This window comes from Gordionus sp. m RMFG-2023, chromosome 5 (genome assembly GCF_954871325.1).
Source record: "Gordionus sp. m RMFG-2023 chromosome 5, tfGorSpeb1-WG-v2, whole genome shotgun sequence".
NCBI classification, from domain to species: Eukaryota; Metazoa; Nematomorpha; class Gordioida; order Chordodea; family Parachordodidae; genus Gordionus; species Gordionus sp. m RMFG-2023.
In genome coordinates this window covers 16,659,767-16,683,541 of record NC_088779.1, presented here as the reverse complement: position 1 = coordinate 16,683,541, position 23,775 = coordinate 16,659,767, and the positions used below count along the sequence as shown (strand labels likewise).

Sequence of the window (23,775 nt, the reverse complement as noted above, 5' to 3'; positions counted from 1 at the left end):
ATTTTAGATAGTACACTTAAGTGAATAAATATTTAAAATATATTTACTCACAGAATTGAAATAAATAAGTCAAAGATATTATAGTTAGTTTTTAAGTGTATTCTGGATATCCATAGTTGATATTGAATTGTATTAAACGATAGAATAAGTATAACAAAATACTATTTAAATTATTCAAAATTTCTTTATTTCTTATAATAATCTTTTTCTTTAAAACTTTGACAATTTTTTAATAATTAATCTTTACAAAATAAAAACTAAAATTATATAATTATTATTTCTTCTTTTTTTATAAATTTAACAAAAATTTTTCAATGAATTAATTTTACAAAAATATATATTTTCAAAAAAATATATTATTATAATAATTATTATTATTTTTTTACATTAAATAATAATAATTTTTTTCCTCCAATCAGATGTCTACAATTCATCTGATTGACATTTGAGGCTTATATATATATACATTTTTTTAACATACTAAGACATGTCACCCCTTTATGGGTCAACGACATTCTTCACCATTAAATATAATATTTAATATATATTTTGAAAAATATTATATTATTAATTATGTTGTTATAATAAGAGAATTTTTTTTCTTTAGAATGTATTCATAAGGAAAAATACGGATATCCAGTTGTCCCTCTTTACCCCATATTTATATACTCTTGAGCTTGATTACTAGTTGTACCGATAATCATCATGCGATTGCAGGCTTGACTCGAATAACGATAGTCAGCATTTAATCGTTGGCTTGATCTGAATAACGCTGGCCCTCCATACCATCAATTGAAACGACCGAAAATTTTTCCCGAATTGTCTTCTCACTTTTGTGAATCCCATTGGTTCAATCACAAGGTCAAAGTTTATAGTCTTAGTTCAACCATAAGGTCAAAGTTTATAGTCTCTTTATTGTCTAACACAAATTGAATCTTTTTTCTTTATACCATAGCAACATCAAAGTAAACCGTCCGTGAAAACAAAAAAAACATAACTTTCTTTTTCTTTTTCCACTGACCATCCATCACAAAAATTTACATTTTTTATTAACTTTTTCTTTACTTTCCTTGAAAAAAAAAACAACTGCTCGGTATATAACATAATCATAAACGATTCCCTCGTTATACCATTTAATTACTTATATTATACTCCTATCACTCTACAATGAGGATACTCGAGTATATAAAATAATCAATAAATTAATAAAATACTTTCCTCCGATGGACTTTAATACCATGTAACCGAAAGCATAAATTACCAAAACACCCCCAGTTGTTCAGTATTCAACTAATTCATTAAGTTATATAATTTTGTTTTGTAATCCACTAATTTTATCAATTACGTGATTATTTAAAAAACCAAAGGAATCTCTTCCTTCAAGGGAAAACAAAAAAAATTGTCTTTGCCCTTCAATACCCTGAGACTCAATTATAATCCCGTATGTTGAGTTCTCCCTCCGAAATATAAAAATCCCTTTATTTTCCAGGCTTTTCAAAGTTTCAATTAAGCATCCTCTAATGGATTCCATTAACACTTAATCCCAAAGAAGCCTACCCCTATCTTTATGATAGTATCTTACTCCCAATACTACGTAAGTATCGTTATCAGAGTATCCCAAAAGAATCAATATTTTCATTATTCACATTTAACATATTATGCTATATTACTACAATAAATTTCATTATTCATCTTTAACACATTATGCTATATGATTCCAATAATCTAAGATTCTGGAAAAATAATCAGATAAGATTAATATTTAAGCATTTTCATATTATCTTTATCCTTTCTTACTTTCTCCTAACCTTACGTGATCATTATGTCTGATTACCGTAATTCCATTTATTAGCAAAATTTCATTTAATTTGGAACCAAGGTTTTCTACTATACGACCTTTTTCCCATTTCTTCCCTTTGTTATCAAACAAACGGGCCCATATAATTCTTCCCACAGGATATTTTATTACAATCTTATCAACCGAAGGTACACCAGTTCCATCTTTGGATTTTAAGAAATCCAACGGCATTCTGGTCCTTCTTCCCAAAAATAACTCTACCGGAGTAATTCCCTCTCGGTTTCTGGAATTATTATAATATAAATGGGCCATCCAAACATCATTACTTTCTTGTTTGGCCTTTTTAATCCAATTTTTCACCATAGCTACCATTCTCTCCGCCTGTCCATTGGAACTGGGATGATATGGTGGAGCTAATACGTGTTTAATTTCCATCGCATTACAAAAATCTTTGAAACTTTCACTTACAAAGGCCGGACCTCCATCAGACACTATTGTCTTTGGAATCCCAAATCTAGCCCATAACCTTTGTAACAATTTGATAACAATTCTAGTGGTTAATCCATGAACCTCTTCATATTCAATCCACTTAGAATATGCATCAACAACTAAAAAATACGACTTCTTGTTTAAGTCAAAGAAATCCACGTGAACACGCTCCCAAGGCCTTTCAGGTCTCGGCCAATAACTGCCTATTTCCTTCCGGGGCATAACGGCACACGAATTACATGGAATACAACTCCTTGTAATCTTTTCAATATCATCGCTCATTCCAGGCCACCATACATACTCACGAGCCCAAGATTTCATTTTATCCCGACCCTGATGTCCTGCATGCAACAATCGTACAATTTTACTCCATAACATACTCACGAGCCCAAGATTTCATTTTATCCCGACCCTGATGTCCTGCATGCAACAATCGTACAATTTTACTCCGTAATTTCAACGGAATCACGGCTCTATTACCCCGCATCAAACAATCATCCACTACGGACAATTCCTTTTCAATTTTTTTATAAACTTTACTATTATTTTTCCACGGTTCTTGTCCCGTCAAAAATAATTTTACTCGACCTAATTCCTTATCCCCTAAGGTATTGCTTTTAAGATCCTCCCAATTCGTAGGACCACCCTTTAACATATGTGATAAAGAACAAATTAATACCCTGTCTTCATTCACCATTATACTTTTGTTACCGTCAAGATCCCCTTCACTGGATCCTACCTAGATAAAATATCAGGCAAACAATTTTCCTTGCCCCTGCGATATCTGATTTCCACATTAAAACTTCCCACCAGTAACAACCAACGTTGCAACCGGGGAGACAGCATTAACTCTTTATTATCTTTTTTAAATAAATGAATTAACGGCTTATGATCCGTTTAAATTATAAATCTTTTACCGATCAAATATTCCCGACATTTGGTTAATCCAAAGATAACCGCTAGGGCTTCTTGTTCAATAACCGAATATCTAGTTTCCACTTCCCTGAAAACTCTCGAAAAAAATATGATGGGTCTTTCCACACCATCCATTAAATGTAACAATGCACCTCCAACCCCCTTGTTGGATGCATCAACTGCCAATATGATCTCTAAATCATTATTAAAACATACCAAAATCGGTTCCTTACCAATTTTTCCTTTTAAAATATCAAAAGCATTTTTCTGTTCAATTTTCTATACAAAATGAACACCTTTCTTTAATAAACCATACAATGGAGATGCCAATTTTGCAAAATCTTCCACAAAACGATGATAATAATTTACCATCCCCAAAAATGATTGCAACTCCGCTTTATTGGTTGGCGGATTCATATTCGTTATATTTTTAAAATTTTTTTCCAGAGGTTTCACCTCCATTCCATTTATGCGATGTCCTAGTAGATAACTTCCGTTACCCCAAGAACACTCTTTTCCTTGCTGGCCCTCAGACCCTTATCACGAATCCGCTTGAAAACCTCTTCCAAACGTTGATTATGTTGCTCTGGTGTTATACCAGTCACCAACACATCATCCATATAATAATAAACTCCTTCTAGGCCCTGGAAAACTGATGCCATAGTGCGCTGAAATATCGGCGCTGACACACTTAATCCAAACGGTAGCCTACAAAAGGCAAATAATCCTTTCGGAGTCGTTATTGTAAATAATTTATGAATTTCTTCTTTCAAAGGCAATTGCAAATAAGCCGAAGAAAAATCAACCTTGGAAAAATACTTGGCACCTTTTAAACTGGCCAAAATTTCCTCAATCCTAGGCAATGGATATTTTACCTCCACTACCCATCTATTTAACGTTACACGGAAATCAACACATAGTCTTAACTTTCCATTCGATTTTCTAACAGGTACCAATGGTGTGGCCCACTCACTATATTCTACAGGAATAATGATGCCATCTCTAACCCATTGATCCAATTCTTCATCGATTTCCCTTTTCCACTCAAAAGGAACTCTTCGACAAGCCAAAAAGATGGGTGAAAAACCCTCTTTAAGTTTAACGTCTACTTGATAATCATTTAAACGTCCTAATTTTTCTTCAAAAATTATACCATATTTTCTAACCAAAACAGGTATAGCCAGATCGATCTTTTTTAATCCATCGATTTCAATTTCCATAAATTGATCCCTATCAATTTTACCATTTATTTCTGTATGATCAGAACTGATCCCTACCCTTTCAGGAGTTTCAATAAAATTATTATTACCGACAATCCTATTTTCATCATTCAATAATTTAGATATCCCTTCTTTCTGAAGTTCATCTCGGATATTATCCGCCATTAAATCTCCTTTATCACTAGCTAATCCGCTATCAATAATAAATAAATTCCAATAATTATTATAGGGTCCAATTGTGGTAATCCAATCCCACCCCATAATAGTTTCCACTGCTTTTCCCACTATCCATAAATCTAAACTTAGAATAGTATCATTAAAAACCACATACCATTGAGTTTTATCCAAAACCTCAATTTCAGAACCGTCGAACTGTTTTAAACACATATTTTCCTTAATAATCACGCCATTAGGCCAATATTTATAAAAATTTTCACAAGACATTATCGAAATGCTCGCACCAGTGTCAAATAGCATATCAATATACCTGCAGTCAATTCTCAAGTTAACCCTAGGACATTGACCCAGTCTATTCATTCCACCAGTCCTTAAAATTTCACAAGTTTTAAGGGGCTGATCGCTATATATTCCCTCTGAAATATGCATTTCATTAAAATTTAAATTCCCTCCTAAATTCAACTCAGAATTTCGAGGCTTTTTACTAATATAACTATATTTTTTCATAATATCCCGAGGATATTTCTCCCACTTAAAATTATCAACATTTTTTCTATTTGTATATTTCACAATGCTCCCAGGAAATCTATTTAAAATTATCAACATTTTTTCTATTTGTATATTTCACAATGCTCCCAGGAAATCTTTCCCATTTAAAAGCATTATTTTTCATTATATTCACATTAAAACTATAATCCGTTTTAACTTTATCTTCATGATAACAAACATTTTCATTAAAACCATTAAAATTACGAGAATCCCATCTCTTTTTATTATAATATACTTTCTTAAAATTTTTATTTCCCTGTATTCCAACTGCTATATGATTACATTTGCTATCATATAGTCAGTGTAAAGCACAATTTATAGCTATATGTCCCGTCTCTTTACATTTAAAACATAAACGAGACCCATCCAAATCCGATTTCAACGAATCAACTTTATTTACATCTAGGCCTGAAATCTTCCTTACATTGGAATTTTCTCCACTAGATTTTTGCAATGGAAAACCCATTCTAAAATTCTGTTCCTTTACAATACAGGTTTTGGCATAATGACCCTTGTAACCGCACCGACTACAAATTATGTCAGCAATAATTTTTGGAAAACTCTTTCCATTCGAAATAATTCTATCACCGAATTGTTTCTTATCCCCTTGATTATTCATACTAATCAACCTGGATACATCACTATAAATATCTTTAATAGATTCTTTTATATCTTTTAATTCCTGGAGGATAACCACTGATCTCTCCATAAATTCCAAACGATCATCAATATTATCTTTCATCGTTTCAACCATTCCTGGTTTGCCGTTCTTGATTTCATTTAAATTCCATTTAAACTACTTTCCTAGTCCTCTTTTAAAACAATTAACAGACACCAGAGTGTCCTTTTTCCAATTACCATATACCTTGGTCGCAACCAAAGTACATTTTCCACATAAAAATTTCAAAAGTATATATATTGAATATAGAATTATTATTAATCCTAATGTAACTAAGTGATGACCTATATCCAATTCATTAAGGTTCTGATACAAGATTTTATAACCCATATCCTTAAAGATGGCAATTTTATTAATAAAAGTAGGCTCAGAATACTTATCGAAATACACAACCATCGCATATTACAAATTTCTACTTTAAAATTACGTTATTACAAAAAGAAAAAATATTTTTCCAAACTACTTTGTTAATTAAAATTCACAAAAAAAAAATTTAAACCACAAAAACGTTATTATTGCGTTGTGTCCTAAGGTAACCTATAATATGTAAAATAAAAAAAATTTTATTTTTTTACTTTAAAATAATGAATACCCTTGAATTTCCAGGTTCGAATCCTGGGAGAACGGTCAACACTTTTTAAGTGTATTCTGGATATCCATAGTTGATATTGAATTGTATTAAACGATAGAATAAGTATAACAAAATACTATTTAAATTATTCAAAATTTCTTTATTTCTTATAATAATCTTTTTCTTTAAAACTTTGACAATTTTTTAATAATTAATCTTTACAAAATAAAAACTAAAATTATATAATTATTATTTCTTCTTTTTTTATAAATTTAACAAAAATTTTTCAATGAATTAATTTTACAAAAATATATATTTTCAAAAAAATATATTATTATAATAATTATTATTATTTTTTTACATTAAATAATAATAATTTTTTTCCTCCAATCAGATGTCTACAATCCATCTGATTGACATTTGAGGCTTATATATATATACATTTTTTTAACATACTAAGACAGTTAGTTGATATACAAATAACCGATGCAGGATTCTATATTTAATTTAAATATTTGGCAGTTAATATTTTAGAAAAAAATAGATTAATCCTAAAAATATTTTATTTATACATCGGTCTACTATTATAAATTATGTTAAAAAACATTTCCGGCTGCTATGAAGATTAAGGTGTAATCATAATAGTAAAATTTTTTATCATTTGAGGTCATTAATGTATTCATGCTAAAATCTCGAGATTAATCAAATCAATGCATTGACGATTTACAGGAAAATAATTCATCATTAATTTTCAATATATAAATAATAGCGAATTTAGGAATTTTATTGTTAATATTCCTGTTAGTGTCTATAAAATATAAAACATCTAAACTGAAATTTTAATTTTACACGTTTACTAAACATATTTTTAACTATTTACTTTAAAAAAGTTCAAAAATAACGATTATGACAATTGTCACTTTTCCATAGTACATCTTCATTGAAATATTAATTTAACACGTTTACTAAACATATTTTTACCTATTTACTTTAAAAAAACTAAAAAATGTTCAAAAATAATGATTATGACAGTTGTCACTTTTCCATAGTACATCTTCATTGAAATATTAATTTAACACGTTTACTAAACATATTTTTACCTATTTACTTTAAAAAAACTAAAAAATGTTCAAAAATAACATTACGACAATTGTCACTTTTCCATAGTACATCTTCACTGAAATATTAATTTAACATGTTTACAAAACCTATATTTATTTTTTACTTTAAAAAAACTCAAAAAAGAATAACGATTATGACAATTGTAACTTTTCTATAGTACATCTTCATTGAAATTTACTTTAATTTAAAAAGTTCAAAAATTACGATTATACCATTTGTCACTTTTACCTAAAAAATTAGCAATCAAAAGATATAAAATAGAAAAAATTACGTTAAAAATAAATTATATAAAAATCATTTAAAAAAAATATCAATCAAAAAATATATTTAAAAAAATTATGACAAATTAAAATATATTATCTCTAAAAAAAAATATCAATCAAAAAATATATTTAAATAAATAATATAACACAAATAAAAAAAAATTTAGCTATCAAAATATATATCAAGAAAAAATTTACGTGAAAAATAAATACATAAAAAATAAATACATAAAAATCATATTAAAAAAAATATCAATCAAAAAATATATTTCATAAAACAATATAACAAATTAAAATCCAATCTAAAAAATATTTAAAAAAAATATCAATCAAAAAATATATTTAAAAAAATAATATAACACAAAAAATAAAAATAAATTTAGCTATCAAAAAATATATCAAGAAAAAATTTACGTGAAAAATAAATTCATAAAAAATCATTATATTAAAAAAAATATCAATCAAAAAATATATTTCATAAAATAATATAACAAATTAAAATAATATAACAAATTAAAATATAATCTAAAAAATATTTAATAAAAAATATCAATCAAAAAATATATTTAAAAAAATAATATAACAAAAAATATATCAAGAAAAAATTTAGCTGTCAAATACAAGAAAAAATTTACGTTAAAAATAAATACATAAAAAATCATTATATTAAAAAAAAATATCAATCAAAAAATATATTTCAAAAAATAATATAACAAATTAAAATATATTATCTAAAAAATATATTTAAAAAAAATATCAATCAAAAAATATATTTAAATAACAAATTAAAATATATTACCTCTAAAAATTTATTTAAAAATTTATATAACACAAAAAATAAAAAAAAATTTAGCTATCAAATGATATATCAAGAAAAAATCTACGTAAAAAATAAATATATAAAAAATTATCATATTAAAAAAAATATCAATCAAAAAATATATATAAAAATTAATATATAATATATTAAAATATATTATTTCAATATATTTTAAAAAAAATATCAATCAAAAATTATATTTAAAAAAATAATGAAAAATTAAAATATCAGAAAAAAAATACATAAAAAATAAATATACAAAAAATGATCCTATAAAAATATTATATTTTAAAAATATCATATTAAAAAAACATTATATTATATCTAAAAAATAATGTTATAAATTATAAAGAAAAATATTAATCTTAAAAAATTATTAATAATAAAGACAAAATTATTAATAATATAATATTACAAAAATAACACATTGCCGAAATCTCACATTCATCCTACCTACTACAACTACATCATATTGCCGAAAAAATTACGGCAATGTATACATTGCCGGAAAATTCACATTGACGCTAACACATATATATATATATAAAATAAATATTTGATAATAATTATATAGGTTGACATCTAACATTAACATTTCTCTTATGAAATCTGGCAAGCCATGCACCCCATCAAGGTATTTTTTGTAAATACTTTTAGTTGAACTTGTGTATTAAACTTCTGGATTTACCAATCGTTTTAGTTTGGTCTTGTCTGATCCCATCTCACATTTCATTTTTTTTAATCAGCACCCTGATTGATAGATGTTTTTTTTCTAACTAGGTTAGAAAAATGATTGTCTTTCATATTGATTGTTAGTACGTTTTTCGTTAGATAGGGTACTCTGGTTCACATTTCAGATTTCCGGTAAAAATCGAGGCTAGTTCAACTTGTCTGAGAATTCCTTTTTACGACTTATCTTGATACTCTATCGATATAATTTTTAAAATCGAGAATTTTTTTCAATGTTAGGAGTAACTATTCTTAGGAATGTCATCGACCATATCACATAAGGAAACAAAGGCTAAGCAGTCCATCATACCACAAAAAAAGCTTAGAGTTTCATCGGTTCTGTATTGGTTTTCCAGACCTAGCTTCTCAATTTTTCTTATTTATTTTGACATAAATAGTAAACGCACTTTCTGATTACGATATGCTCCCCTAATTAAAAAAAAATATATTAATAATCATACCAATGAGAAAGAAAGAAAGAAATATTATATTTATAATATAATTAAAATATATATTTATTTGTCTATATATATATATCTTAAAGTATAATTGACACCTAATATTTATAAAATAAAATAATATTGGAAAATATAAATTAACAGACCTTGATTGATTCAATATTCATTCGATTAACAATCTTGACTATAAAATTCAACAAAATTTAATAAATATTAAAAAATGAATTGGTTTGATTTGATTTAAAAACCTAGCCTAAATTTTTATAATTTAAAAAAATATATATAATTAAATAGAAAAAATTTTTTCCATATCTTTGTAAAAATTTAAAGTAATGTTTTGATATGATGCGTAATTGTTATGTTTCATATATTTTAAAAGGTTATAATATTCAACGTTATTTGAATAATATATTTGTTTAATAATAACTTGTATTTATATTTAATATTATATAAAAGGTCAATTTAAATTGTATAATTATAGAATAGTATATATAAAAGAATTGAGAATAAAAAGTGTTACTCTTCACCTTATATTAAAAGGTTGCTTCAAGTTATAAAATTAGCCACGAGAAAAAAAACAGACGTGGTCTTCATGTTAAATATTAAATAGAATTAAATCATGGGTGATATTTCAAAAATTACATTATTAGTTAATTATTTTGAAAGTAAAGAATATCCTCAAACAGACGCAACTTTGAAAAAATCATAGCATATGAAGGAATAAATATAATAACAGATATAGAAAAATTATTATTTCCAAGGAAAATTGATATGTTATGGGCAGATTTATAAAATTTTTAAACAACTTTTTAAAGACGAAAGAACTGTCTTGGCATTAAAAATTGTTATTAGATTACGCGGACAAGCAGAATCAGTAATGAGTTGTTTAAAAAATATAAAGGAACTGTGAATTTAAAGATAATATAGAACTACGAATTCGTGATCAATTAATCGCTGAATTAAAGATGTCGCACCTAGATAAAGAACTATAGATACCCAGATACTAGAGACGAAGAGCAACCGTTAAGCTTATACAAGGTTATAGAAATGGCTTTGACGATAGAACGGGCCGGTTTAAAATAAATAATATTAAATGGTTTATAAATTTAAAGAGACGACTAAAATGATAATAAAACATAGGTAAAAAGAAAACCAGTTCAATATTATAAAAATTACCACACGAATAATAATATTACATGAAAACTGTGCTATTTTTAAAACGTGCAACAAATGTAAGAAATTAAACCACTTTTCCGTGTGTTGTAAAAATGAGGGGAAAGTTTATGGTACAAATTGCAATAGTAACTACGATGATTCAGATTTCTCAATAAAGTCTACAAATATGGACAGCACCTATTAATTATGGTATTAATAAACAAACACGAAATTAAAATGGAATATGATACAGGCTCAGCAGTAACAATCATTAATGCAACATTATGGAATAAAATTGGAAGGTCAAAACTTAGAATGTTTAGAACTTTAACTACACAAGGAAACAGTACAATAAAAATTATAGGAGAAGCTTATTTAAAAGTTCAATTAGATGATAAAAAAATATAAAGAATTTGCTACTGTGTATGTTAATAAATTAGGATTAATAAAAAAATGTAGAACCAGTAAAACTACTTAGAAGAAAATACAAAACCAATAGCTCTACAAGCAAGAATACCTTTGCCTTTAAAAAGAAATTGATAATGAACTGAAACGTTTGGAAGAAAATAGCATAATAAAGAAAATAGATCCATCAACAACAAGAGTAAACTGGAGTACATGGTAGCGGTACACAAAAGTTCAGGTGAATTACGATTATGTGGTCAAAGTAACATGGAATAAATTTTTACTAAAAGATTATCACATTCTACCAACGTTTGAAGAATTAATCGCAAAGATCGCTAATTGAAATAAGTTTACAACATTAGATCTAAAAGATGCATATCTACAAATGAGTATTGACGAAGAATCGCATTTTTAACTATGCTAATACCAAATGGATACTACCGCTAAGATTACCTTTAGTTATAGCTATATCACTAATAATATTTCAACGATTTATTAGCTCGCTGTAAAGATACTGCAGTTTATTTAGACAATGTTATAATCATTGATAAAAATGATAAACATGGTACAAAATATTAAACAAGTCCTCAAAAAATTACAAAATGCGGGATTAAAAGTCATAACAAGCAAAATAAATTTTATGAAAGAAAAAGTATCATCTTTAGGATACATAATAGATGAAAATGGAATACACCCAGATAAAAAGAAAATAATAGCAATAAAAAAATATCCATCCAAAAGATAGACATGAGATAAAACCTTTTTTATATATATTAAACTATCATACACGGTTCATACCAAACTTATATTTAATTATCGCCGAATTACATATTAAAATTAGTAAAAATGTTAAATGTAATTGTAAAAAAGATGTACATTATTTGAAAGAGCAAAAGGAATAGTAACAGAATAAAATACTATACAGTTTTTAAACAGGACCTCGAGTTAATATTAGAAACAGGTGCATCTGACCAAGGGTTTGGAGCGGTACTTTTGCAATAATATAATAACGGAGACGAATTTCCATTAGCGTATACACCTCAAGAACATTAAGACGCTGAAAATAATTATTCTACAATAAACAAAGAAGCTAAAGCAATAATAAACGGCATAGAAAAATTTCATAGCTATTTGTATGGACGTAAGTTTATGATACGAACAAAAAACCTCTAATAAAGATATATGGCAATGAAAGGGATTTAAGTTTATTAACAAATCAACGATTATTACGTTAGGCCTATAAACTATCTGCATATGATTACGATGGCGCTCCAATAGAGAAAAATGATGATGGAATGATTTATATAAAAAATCTTACTTATGACACATTACTATCTAGAAAAGAACTTAGAGAAGAAACCGCAAAAATTTAATTTTAAGAAGAGTAAAAATATTAATAAGTGGTACAAATATACAAAACAAGCACCAGAATTACAAGCTTTTAGAAAAATAATAGATGAAATAGAAAATGACGATGCTAATTTGTTTTGGAATGGCAGATTATCATTCCGTACTCACCTCAAACTAGAGTTTTACATATATTGCATACTGGGCATCCGGGTGCATGGTGGAATAATTAGATAAAGATGTTGAAAAAGTTAACAGCTGTGTAGGATGTCAAAAACAACGCTGAGATATACCAGGTGTTGCCGTATACTCTGGAATCCGCCATCGCACACCTGGGAAAAATTAGATTTTTCTGCCCACTGGACGGATTTTGTTGGCTGGTGGGAATCGATGCTTACTGAAAATGGATTGAGATCGATAGTGGTACAACAAGTAAGAATTTAATAAATAGATTAGAAAAATGGGTTACTCGATATGGTATGACAATGGTTCTACAATTTATTTCAAATGAATTTGATAAATGGTGTAAATACAAGAATATGCAACATATAAAAATTACACTGTATCACTCGAGAAGTAATGGTTTAGTAGATGCATTCAGACTATCAAAAATCGATATTTCGCAAATAGAGAACAAACCAATAATGGGGAAAAATACTTAAATGATGTGCTATTTACGTATAGAAATTCAGAACAATCATTAACGAAGCAGCAAAACAATTTATGGGAAGGAGACTAAATACTTTATTGGACTGGGTCGAACCTTCTATTATAATTAGAAACTTCTATAGTTATCCTAACCAGTTCATTTTGGAGAAAACGATTTAGTTTGGATATTTCTTATAATTTAGAAGAAAAAGACGCCAGCCAACTACGAAGTTGAACCCGAATCAATTATGATAATATAAAATTAGGAGAAGATAAAATAGTAGAAACAATTAAACCAAGTCAAGAAAGAATTCAAAATCGACATCAACGAGAGAACGAATGTAAACAAAATATTAATAGACTAATTTGAACTTGGTGGGAAATAAGATATGCTATTTTTCATATATTTTAAAAGGTTATAATATTCAACGTTATTCGATAATATATTTGTTATACAATAATATAGCATATTTATATTATAAATTGAATAATATAGAATAGTATATATATATATATATACAAGAAGATAATAAAAAATTACAATTGACCATATATTATGATGTTTCTTCAAGTTAAAAAAAGTAACTCTTTACCCTTTAAAACAAGTAAAGAATGAATTTCCTTTTCTTCAAAAATGTAAAAGTAAGGCCGTTTTCATCAGCGTTCAGATTTCTTACAACGTATCTAGATAAATCTTACAAATATACTCAATTACAATTTTTATTATACTTGTGTATAGGATTTTACGGTAATTCCATAAATCGATAAATTTTTGGCCCGACCTTTTTAATTTTGAGAATTTTGCATACTGATATAACATCATTAGAAAGCATCGAATCCAATTGTATTAATACCTGAGATATAAATGGTCAAAAGTGCCGAAAATAACTTTTTTCGTAAAACGAATTTTTAAAATCGAGGTAAGTTCAAAATATTAAAAATAGTAACTATAAAAGGCCTTTTATTAAATATAAGATTTTTATAAAATAATAATGCGCGGTTTTTATTTACGTTTTGAATTATGAACCCTAGAGCTCCAAGGGTTTCGCTATCCGAATTTTTTTGAAATTATTATTTTATTATTCTTGCAAAAGATTTTTAGTTATTGCGATTAAAAATTCAATTTATATTTTTTCAAAAATAATTCATTTTCGTTAAAATTATTTTATTATATTATTTTTTAAATTAAATAATAAGATTTTCCAGTATTAATATAAAGAAATATTATTTAAGTCGCCGTTGATAGGCTAATTTGTAAAAATTAGTTGTTTTTAGATTAAATTTCATAAAAAGATAGTTATGATCTCCTGCAAGAAAATAAATAATTAATTGTTGAAAGATAAAAAGCCAGTTTTCATGTACCTGCTCTGCTATTAATTAATTTCGATTTTACAAATATTTCGATATTAATTATATATTTTTCATAAAATTATTTTTAATGTAATCCTTTTAAAAAATCTAATTAATTATAAAAAGAATCTGTCCAAAGTTATGACATGGATGACTTAATTTCATAACATTGAAGCGGAACATAATATTTATGATATATGTCTTAAATGTTTATCACAAAATTATTTAGAAAATTTAAATATAAATTCTGACAGCGAATATTAAATAAATAATATCATTACAGCATCCACATAAATAGATACAATATTACTTTAAACGAAATTAGAATATCTCCTATTAAAAAAAAATTATCAAAAAAAAGATAGCCAAAATATCTAGATATAACAATCCAAAGTTAGTTGCCAAGACAAACTTAAGACCTTATTCAAATCAAATTTATACCTGTACAATTTTATAAATATGCGGGAGAGCGTATAAATTTTTCTTATGTCATTATACCAGAATATGTAGCAGAAGAGTTAAGGCTAAGGGAGAGATTTAATAACTATCTCAATACCTAGGATACAAAAAATTCACGCAGTGTTTTCAATTGGTTTAATTAAGCTCAATTCCAAAATATCTTCCAATTCGCAGGCGTTTAATATGGAGAATATAGTAAATTCATGTGAAAAACTTTTGATTGAGGATCTGTTGATTCATGAAATTAGATGTGACCTGTTTGTAAGAATGCGATTGGTGGTTAGGATTTGTGCAAAATATTTTCATCTTAAAGGAAGAGGAAATTCTTTTGTTTATCCAGCGGCACCAGATCTTCTCTTTATATCAAATTTTTTTTTAATAGTGAATCTATCAACGACGACTGGGCATACTCACAATTTATTGCAAAACGTAATTATCAAGCATCAAAAAAATATTATTTGAAAATTAATAAAATAACTTTTTTCAAAATTTAAATTTTTACAAGGAAAAGACCGTAGCTAAATACTCTCATTTTATGATATTTATTCTGGAAAATCTTATTATTCATGTATAATTATTTTCCAAAAAATTATTTTATGTAGGAGCGCCATCTATTTTTTAAAAAAATATTCATTTATTTTTTTTTGTAATATCACAACTAAAAAATCCGTAGTTGTCCCAAATCTAAATTTTTTTACATATTAGTTATAATGTAAGTGAATACTAAAATATTAAATTCAAAGAAATTCGGAAAGCGAAAAAAATAAAAATTGCAACATTATTATTTTAAAAAATCCTTAATAATAAAAGACGTTAGACATCTTTGGCACTTTAGACATTAGGATGCTAAAATTTTGAATTCGATCCTTTCTAATGATGTTCTCTCAATTCCGAAATTAAAAGATCGGGCCAAAAAGTTATCTATTAGGTATGGAATTATTTGTTATTCAAATTTCTAATTGAGCTAAAAAATTTATTGAGTTGATATCTCATCTACACTGTGTTTCAATTGCTATATTTTTTTTAACAATAAATTTGTCAATTGTAAAAAATATTCAATAAGATTTTATAGATTGTGAGAGGGATATATTATAAATGTTTTTGCAAATTTCATTAAATTCTATCAGCAGGGTCCAAAGTTATGTATATTCAAAGTTGGACAAAAAAAATTCGAACTCTCAAAAATGTGAATATATATATTTTATTAAACTTACATTTAAAGCAGTCGATATTAAAAAAAATGTTTTCAGTAAAGATGACTTGAATTAAAAAATTTAAGACCAGAAAAACATTATGGAGCCAAAAATTTTTTGAAAGTATTTCCTAAAAGAAACTGATGTCGCATCGGAGAAAAACGGTATGGTGGTGGTAGTTCACACCCCATGTACTATGGAGAATTTTCTATTAAAACACTAGTACTGAGCCAAGAAAACCTACCTGGCACCCATAGAAGAATTCAAGTATCCCGATAAATGGGTATACCGCAAACTTTAGTTAATCGGATTATCCACAAAGTGCTACAACTGAAATGCTTAAAAAAGGAACCTAATTAAAACCTAGCTGATGCGAATACGATTGCACATATGGTAGGAAACAACCTTTTAATACCTTCAGAGGTTAGTTCATTTCATATGGTTCATAATAAAAAGCTATTTATAGTAACTCCACCAGTAAATCTGCAAAATGCTAGGGTGCACGTTGCAGTCAAGCCCACATACGCGTTGACCATCCCAAACAGCAACTTGTAGAAAAATGGAATCGATTAGATCAAGGAATTGTTGATTATGCAATCAATGAATAGGTAGATTCTCAAAACATGTATCAAGCTAATGGCCATTTGACTCAAATTAATTTTAAATGTTGATGTTTTCATGTTTTTGTCAAATTATAAAGTTTAATAAATAATAAATTTTTACATGTTGGAAAATTCGAATTTTGTCCAACTTCGAATGTTCATTACTTTGGACCTTATTGATTTTGATAAAAATTGCAGAAATCATTGATCTAGGAATTTTATTGAATTGTTTTAAAATTGACAGAGATTTATTGCTAGATCAACAAAGATATCAGTTCATTAGGAAGTGTAAATACATAATTAAATAATAAACAATAATTGTTAGATTTTAATAATACATATATAAAATATTTAATAAATAATAAATATTTGATTTTATTGATACATATATAAAATAATCCTTAGGACATTATCAAGATTTTCACCATTAAGGCATATCCGTTTATCTGTAAACCACACTAAAAATCTTTCTAGCGGGGTAGGAATGACCGGGGTAAAGCGATTGACGGGGTAACAATGTTAACTTTTTACCCTTAAGCACAAAGATTTTAAATTTGGTGTGAAGATATATTTTTATATCTAATTTCCTACCTATGTTCATTTTTTAAAAAACTTACCTGGTTTTTATATTTTGTCAAAAAACTGTTTTTTATCCAAAAAATATAAAAATTATTCTCTAACCTTAGGATTCAAAATTTGGCACACTTGTTCCTTAATGTATTAGCATAAAATAAAATTTATTTGACATCGATAGCTATACTAGAAGTCACGTAATAACGGTTTTTATAATATATGTTACCTTGGGGTAAAGCTGTTATGGGTAAAACGGTTAAAATATATAATTATTCACATTAAATTTTTCATTCATTTATTATAATTTTTATTGCATCAATCAAATAATGAGATATTATAAAAGAGAAACAATATTCAGAGATGTAAATATAATAGATATAGCCATAAAATAACAAATAATACTTCATTGAATTTGTCTGCTAAGAAATATAAAATACCATATCCAACGTTGAGAAGAAGATATAAAAATGGTATTAAAAGTTCAGATCACCATAAATAAATATTTTCAAATGAAGAGAATCTAGATTATGTGACTACATATCAGAAGCAAGTAGGTCATTTATGGGATTAAAGCCTAAACAAGTAATTAAATTTATTTGTATTTAAATTGACAATGTGCCTTGAATGGGCGCATTCTAAATGTGCTAATTATGATAATTACTTTACATGTCCTTATTGTATTGATTAGTTTGTAAATAAAAATCATAAATATATCTTAAATTTATAATATTTGTTAAATAAAACAAATATATATCAAATATTATTTTAACCTGCTTACCCATTTACCCTGTACCCAGGGTAAAATGGCGAAAATGAATAGTTTGACATAACTAATCATAGCTCCTAAAATATTATAGGTAGAGGGCTACACTATTTTATCTTGTAGATGAGGGATGGGGCTACACATTGATCTGTAAATTGTTGTGTTTGACTCTTGTTTAAAATTTTTATGGTAAATTTTCAAAATGCACCCCGGTCTTCCCTACTTGACGAAAGTTTATTATTATAATTTTTGAATAACAATTTTATATTGGGATAATCTTTATATATACTGAAATCCTGACACTCATTTAAAAAAAATATCATTTGAAAGAGTAAAAAATTTTATCATTATATACATAATCATATCCTCTATGGAATGCTGTCAAATTAATTATTTGATTTTTTCAGAGGTTATCTACAATTAGTTATAAACTTGATATTTCATCAAATAATTATTTTTAATTTTCGTCCATTTGTATTAAGTCTAATCAAGTTTGAAATAAGAATGAATTTTAAATTGTATAAAATATTTCTCCGATTTGTTTTTATAATATTAATGAATTAGTTAAAATATAATTTTTTTAATATAAAAAAAATGTAAAATAAAATTATATCAAAATGTAGCTAAAGATAGATAAAGCCTCTAAAATATATCTATATGTAGATACAAATACCACATTTTTGTATTTAGATACTTAAATAAATTTGGAGAATAACTTAGTATGATATAATTTAGTTTTTATAAAAATTATAAAAACAGATTTTTTTAAAACATTTTATAAATATTCTCAATCTGTCATTTGACTCGAATTTTAATTGCCTGTATTGGTAGGTGTAAGACCTCCTATAGCCTTGCGGCAGCATGAGATATTGCTCTCACATCTTTGACCCTGGAATCTCGTTTTTACTATCACTGGAAGATTTGGGATGATTGATATTTAATCTAGAAGTTTCATATCGCGCTTTTACTTAATCTATGCAAATAAGAGCTGTAAAATCAATTTTATGATGAAACATTCGCATATTACATTTTTTTGGTACCACTGCATATAGATTATCACTCACCTCCGCCCCCCCCCCACTATTTGATTGTTCTTCTCAATAACATTAAAAACTTATATAAATATGTGCCTTTTCTCAATTATCTAAATTTCTATTAGTTCATTTTCAAACCTTATAGCATACATATCCAACGACTCTCAAACCATTTAGTTACAATATATTTTTACTACAAACAGCGTCATAAGATACTCTAACCTTTTTTTAATATCTTGATAGAATTCTAATCTAATAGAAATAAAATGATTTTTTTTAAATATTGCAAGATCCTTTATTTGCTACTGATCTTAAGGCTGGTACTTTGTGAAAGAGAATGGAATAATTTTAATATGACTTTTCCGCCAATATCCAATTTGGTTAAAGATGGACTGATTTTTTCCAACATACATAAAAATCCCAGGGATGCTGATAAATATGGTCTTGTATCTGACAAATTGCTGCATTTTTACTCGCCTGATATAATCTATCGGTGTTTTTATCCTGTCAGGACTCTTTACCCAACTCATAAATCACGATCTCAACGTCGATTGAATCTTCCATGTTCAATTTTTTTCAAATCGAAACTTCAAGAAGAAAAACATCTTAAAAATAAAGAAATTTGGGGAAGTCTAAGTGCGATAAACCTGGATAAGTGTATTTTATATATTTATAAGTATTTTTTTTAGAATATGAATATATATAATATAGTGCCAGAGGAAGGTGGAGGTAGAGTAGTAGCAATTTAATAAAGACCTATGTGCTAGAAATGTCATTACTTCTTTAGATTTTATGTGATCGTTTTTAATTAAATCATGACTTATTATTTAATCTTGCCATAATTCTGAAATGGCTGGAAAAATAAATGTTTTAAAGTTTCTGTATTTGTATTGCACTCTAATGTATTAATGGCTCTTTAAAAAAATTTAACATTTATTTATAACTACGTTTGGAAAAATCAAGATATGCGTTTTTTTTATTGAAGCAGAGTAGTTGTTATTTGATAGAGGAGCAATCTTGGATTTGATAAAATTTATTATGTTTAATTTTGAGAAATCTAAACGAATATATGTTAAGAAAAAAATTCGCTCAATTTTTTTAGTAACAACATCTTTATAAAATTATAATTGGCAGATGAAGACACAAAATATCATTATCATTCATTCATATAATAATTATCTATAGTGCAATTGAATTTAACTACTTTTATATTAGACAATAAAATTTGGGTCCCGTTGTGCCCCATATTTCGCTTTAGTCTTTCATATAAATCAAGCTTTTTAAAGTAAAAAGGAAATAGAGGTAAATATTATAAAAGTGAATAAAAAAAATGGTAAAGAATTATATTAAATAAAAAAAATTTGCTAGGTTTATAAAACGAAGCTGTTTTTGGTGCAAAATCGGGTTAAATATCTTCACTATAAAATAAATATAAATTTTTTTGTCATATTTGATTTTAAAACTAAATATCTTTATTTGTTTAGTACAGCAATGTTTACACTTGTTTGCCAGACATTCACAAACTTTTTGTCAACAAACACCTTCAGAATGAATGTCTTAAATATGTATCAATCAATGGTTAGATTTTATAATATTAAATATATCACTCACAATACACAGTAACTTCTATACGCCCTAAGTTAATAATGATTTACCTCCTTTCAAATATAAAGCCTCTTTTTTTATTCCCTACACCAAACCCCATTCCCCTACTTTGTAATTTTATTCAAATGAAGATTTTTCATAATTACCTACACCACTTTCAATTTCAATAATGATCTTGTGTCTCCCCATCGCCCCCAATCTTGACAATATACTCTCTTTACCCGAAAAGGGACTCTTTTTTTACTTAAAAATATTTTAAGACTTAAATTGTCGGCTCGTATATTTTCTATTTTTTTTATTTTATGGAAATAATATAGTGACTAATATATTAATATTGGTTCTGCTACAATTATGTTTTTGAATATTTAAATGTTATCTTTTTAAATTTACTAATATAAATATTTTAAAAAAATTGTCATTACCGGATTTCCCATTCAAAATAGGAAAGGTCCCAATCAAAAAAGGAATCAAAAAAGGAAAGGGTTCGATAAAAAAAAGAAAAGTTTCAAAAATGGAAAAAAAGTCTTAGAAAAAATTCCATCCAAAAAAAGTGTCAAATAAAAAAAGAAAAGGTTCAAACAAAGGAAATATGTCAATCAAAAAAGGAAAAGTGTCAATCCAAAAAGGATAAAATTCTTGTTACTTATTCTTAAATTTTTAGTTTTTTTATTTTCGTACTTATTTTATTTCTAACTTTTACGATCTCTTTAAGTCATTTTTATTCTCTATTCTTCCTTCTCATTCTTAATCATTCTTTTTTGATTTAAAAAAAATTATTTATTTATTTTTCCCGTCATTCTTCTTCACTTTTCTATTCTTATGTCATTTTTAACAATTCTTTTCCTTTTTTTGACTTTTATGATTCTTTTTCCTAATTTTTATTTCTTAAATTTCACTTAATTTTTATTTCTCTTTAGCAATCAAATTTTTTTTATTAATATTTTTTGCATATCAAATTATTTCACTACAGTTGCTTAAATAAATTAATCATTTGGTTATAATGTACCTTTTTAAATTAAAATAAATTTTAACAATAATAACAAACGATATCTAAATAATAAAATATAATTATCAGAGACCTGCAGAGGTACCATTTGACGACTGGTTCCGGATTTAAAAAAAAGTTTTCGGCATAGCCTTTTAAAAATTTGAGCTCAGATTTAGGAGATGTGGCCAGGGCCGTAGCCAGAATATTTTAGCAGGTGATGGGACACTATTTTTATTAAAAATTTGAAACGACGATTTTTTCTAAAAAATTTTAATATAATGAATTAAGAACTAAATTATATATTATTTTTTCCCATAAGCCATGAATAATATATTTTGTTCACTTCGATCTTTCATTGATTCTCTAGTGCTCGATAGAACTCTCTTTAGTATATAATGAAAATTTATAAGCAGCCGTTGTTACATGATGATTGCTGTAGAGTTGCATTTATACAATCAGGCGCGTACGCAATAATTTGGTCTGGGGGGGATAATAAATTTTTTTAAGAAATAATATTTTTAATTAAAAATTCTAAGCATAAATTTATTAGGATTAATAACTTTTCTAATACACAATTTTAAACTAATGTGAATTAAAAAAATTATATATATAAACCGGCATTTAAATGTGAATCATAAAATATAAAGTGAATATAACCCACGATATGAATCACCTAAATGACCCAAAATTGAAATTTGAATTTTTTGAGCTTTTAAAATATATAAAGTATAAAAAATTTAAATGTTGTAAATATAAATTAATACACAAAAAGTTTCTTAGGAATAATTGTATTTTGTATGTTTTAAGCTAATTTTTCAATTATCAATCCTTGCTTGGCGTTAAATGTCTATGAATATTCAAAAGATCCAAATCATTCAATCTACTTTCAGATGTTGTATTTCATAGGTATGTTTTTCACAGACTTGCAGGCCCGGCCCCTGAGCCGGACCGTATTTTAATTTTTTTAAATATACCCGGGCCGGGCTCGTAATTTTTTTTTTAAAAACACCCGGGCTGGGCCTGAAAATTTTTTAAGAAAAAATATCCGAGCCGAGTTGTATATTTTAAAACCAAATATTTGAAATCGCCATTATTAGCTATAAATATCAAAAATAAATATAATTTATTTTAAAAAATTCGGGCTAAGCCAGCCGGGCCGGGCCTGAAAATTTTTTTAAAAAAACCCGGGCCGGAAAAAATTTTAAAATAAAATGTGGGCCTGGTCCTGCAAATGGTACTGCAAGGCTCTGTTATTCTTCTTAAAAAAGTGAATGTTCTCTCATTAGTTTACTAAAGAGCTGCTAATATATATATAACCATTTTAATAATTGGGAGTATAATCTAAAATGTGTTTGAAATAAAAAGCATCCATAGCATTTTTTGGGACTGTATCAACCATAGTTAATCTTTTAATCATAGTTATTCAGCTAATAAGGCATCATAAGATATTTTAACATCTTCATGATAAAAATATAACAAATATTTATATTTTTTTTCTATCACCATATGAAAAAGGTTGGGAGAGGGGACATTTGTTTTATAATACTCTTATACTGATCCTATATTAATGTTTTGATGATGAGCTTACTTGCTGCAAGTCGAGGGGGACAAATATTTAACACGTATAGCGCTTTTGACTCAACAATAACATATAAAATATGAAATTCTTCAACAACACTAGCTCTATTTCCTTGAGTTCTAATAAAATGCTCTCCGCTATTCTCATCTTCTTAATCAAGTCAATGTTATCTTTTTAAAAGTATTACATAAAATAGTTGTATAATTAAATAATACATTCTAATGAGAAAAAAAATTTGGAATAAGTATTGAATCCAATAATTTTTTTGCTTCTGAGGAAATATT

The 23,775-nt window shown here is 26.6% G+C and overlaps 1 protein-coding gene across 9 annotated transcripts in view; it reads left to right on the top strand.

Moving 5' to 3' along the window:
• The window catches only part of LOC135929441 (GATOR1 complex protein NPRL2-like), a 63,376-nt gene that overhangs the window by 12,490 nt on the left and 27,111 nt on the right, over nt 1–23,775 (top strand). For all 9 annotated transcript variants that reach the window (XM_065466027.1, XM_065466018.1, XM_065466020.1 and 6 more), the window contains one exon: nt 20,804–20,897. In XM_065466027.1, coding sequence (XP_065322099.1) covers nt 20,804–20,897 — 94 coding nt within the window. The remainder of the gene's footprint in view (nt 1–20,803; nt 20,898–23,775) is intronic.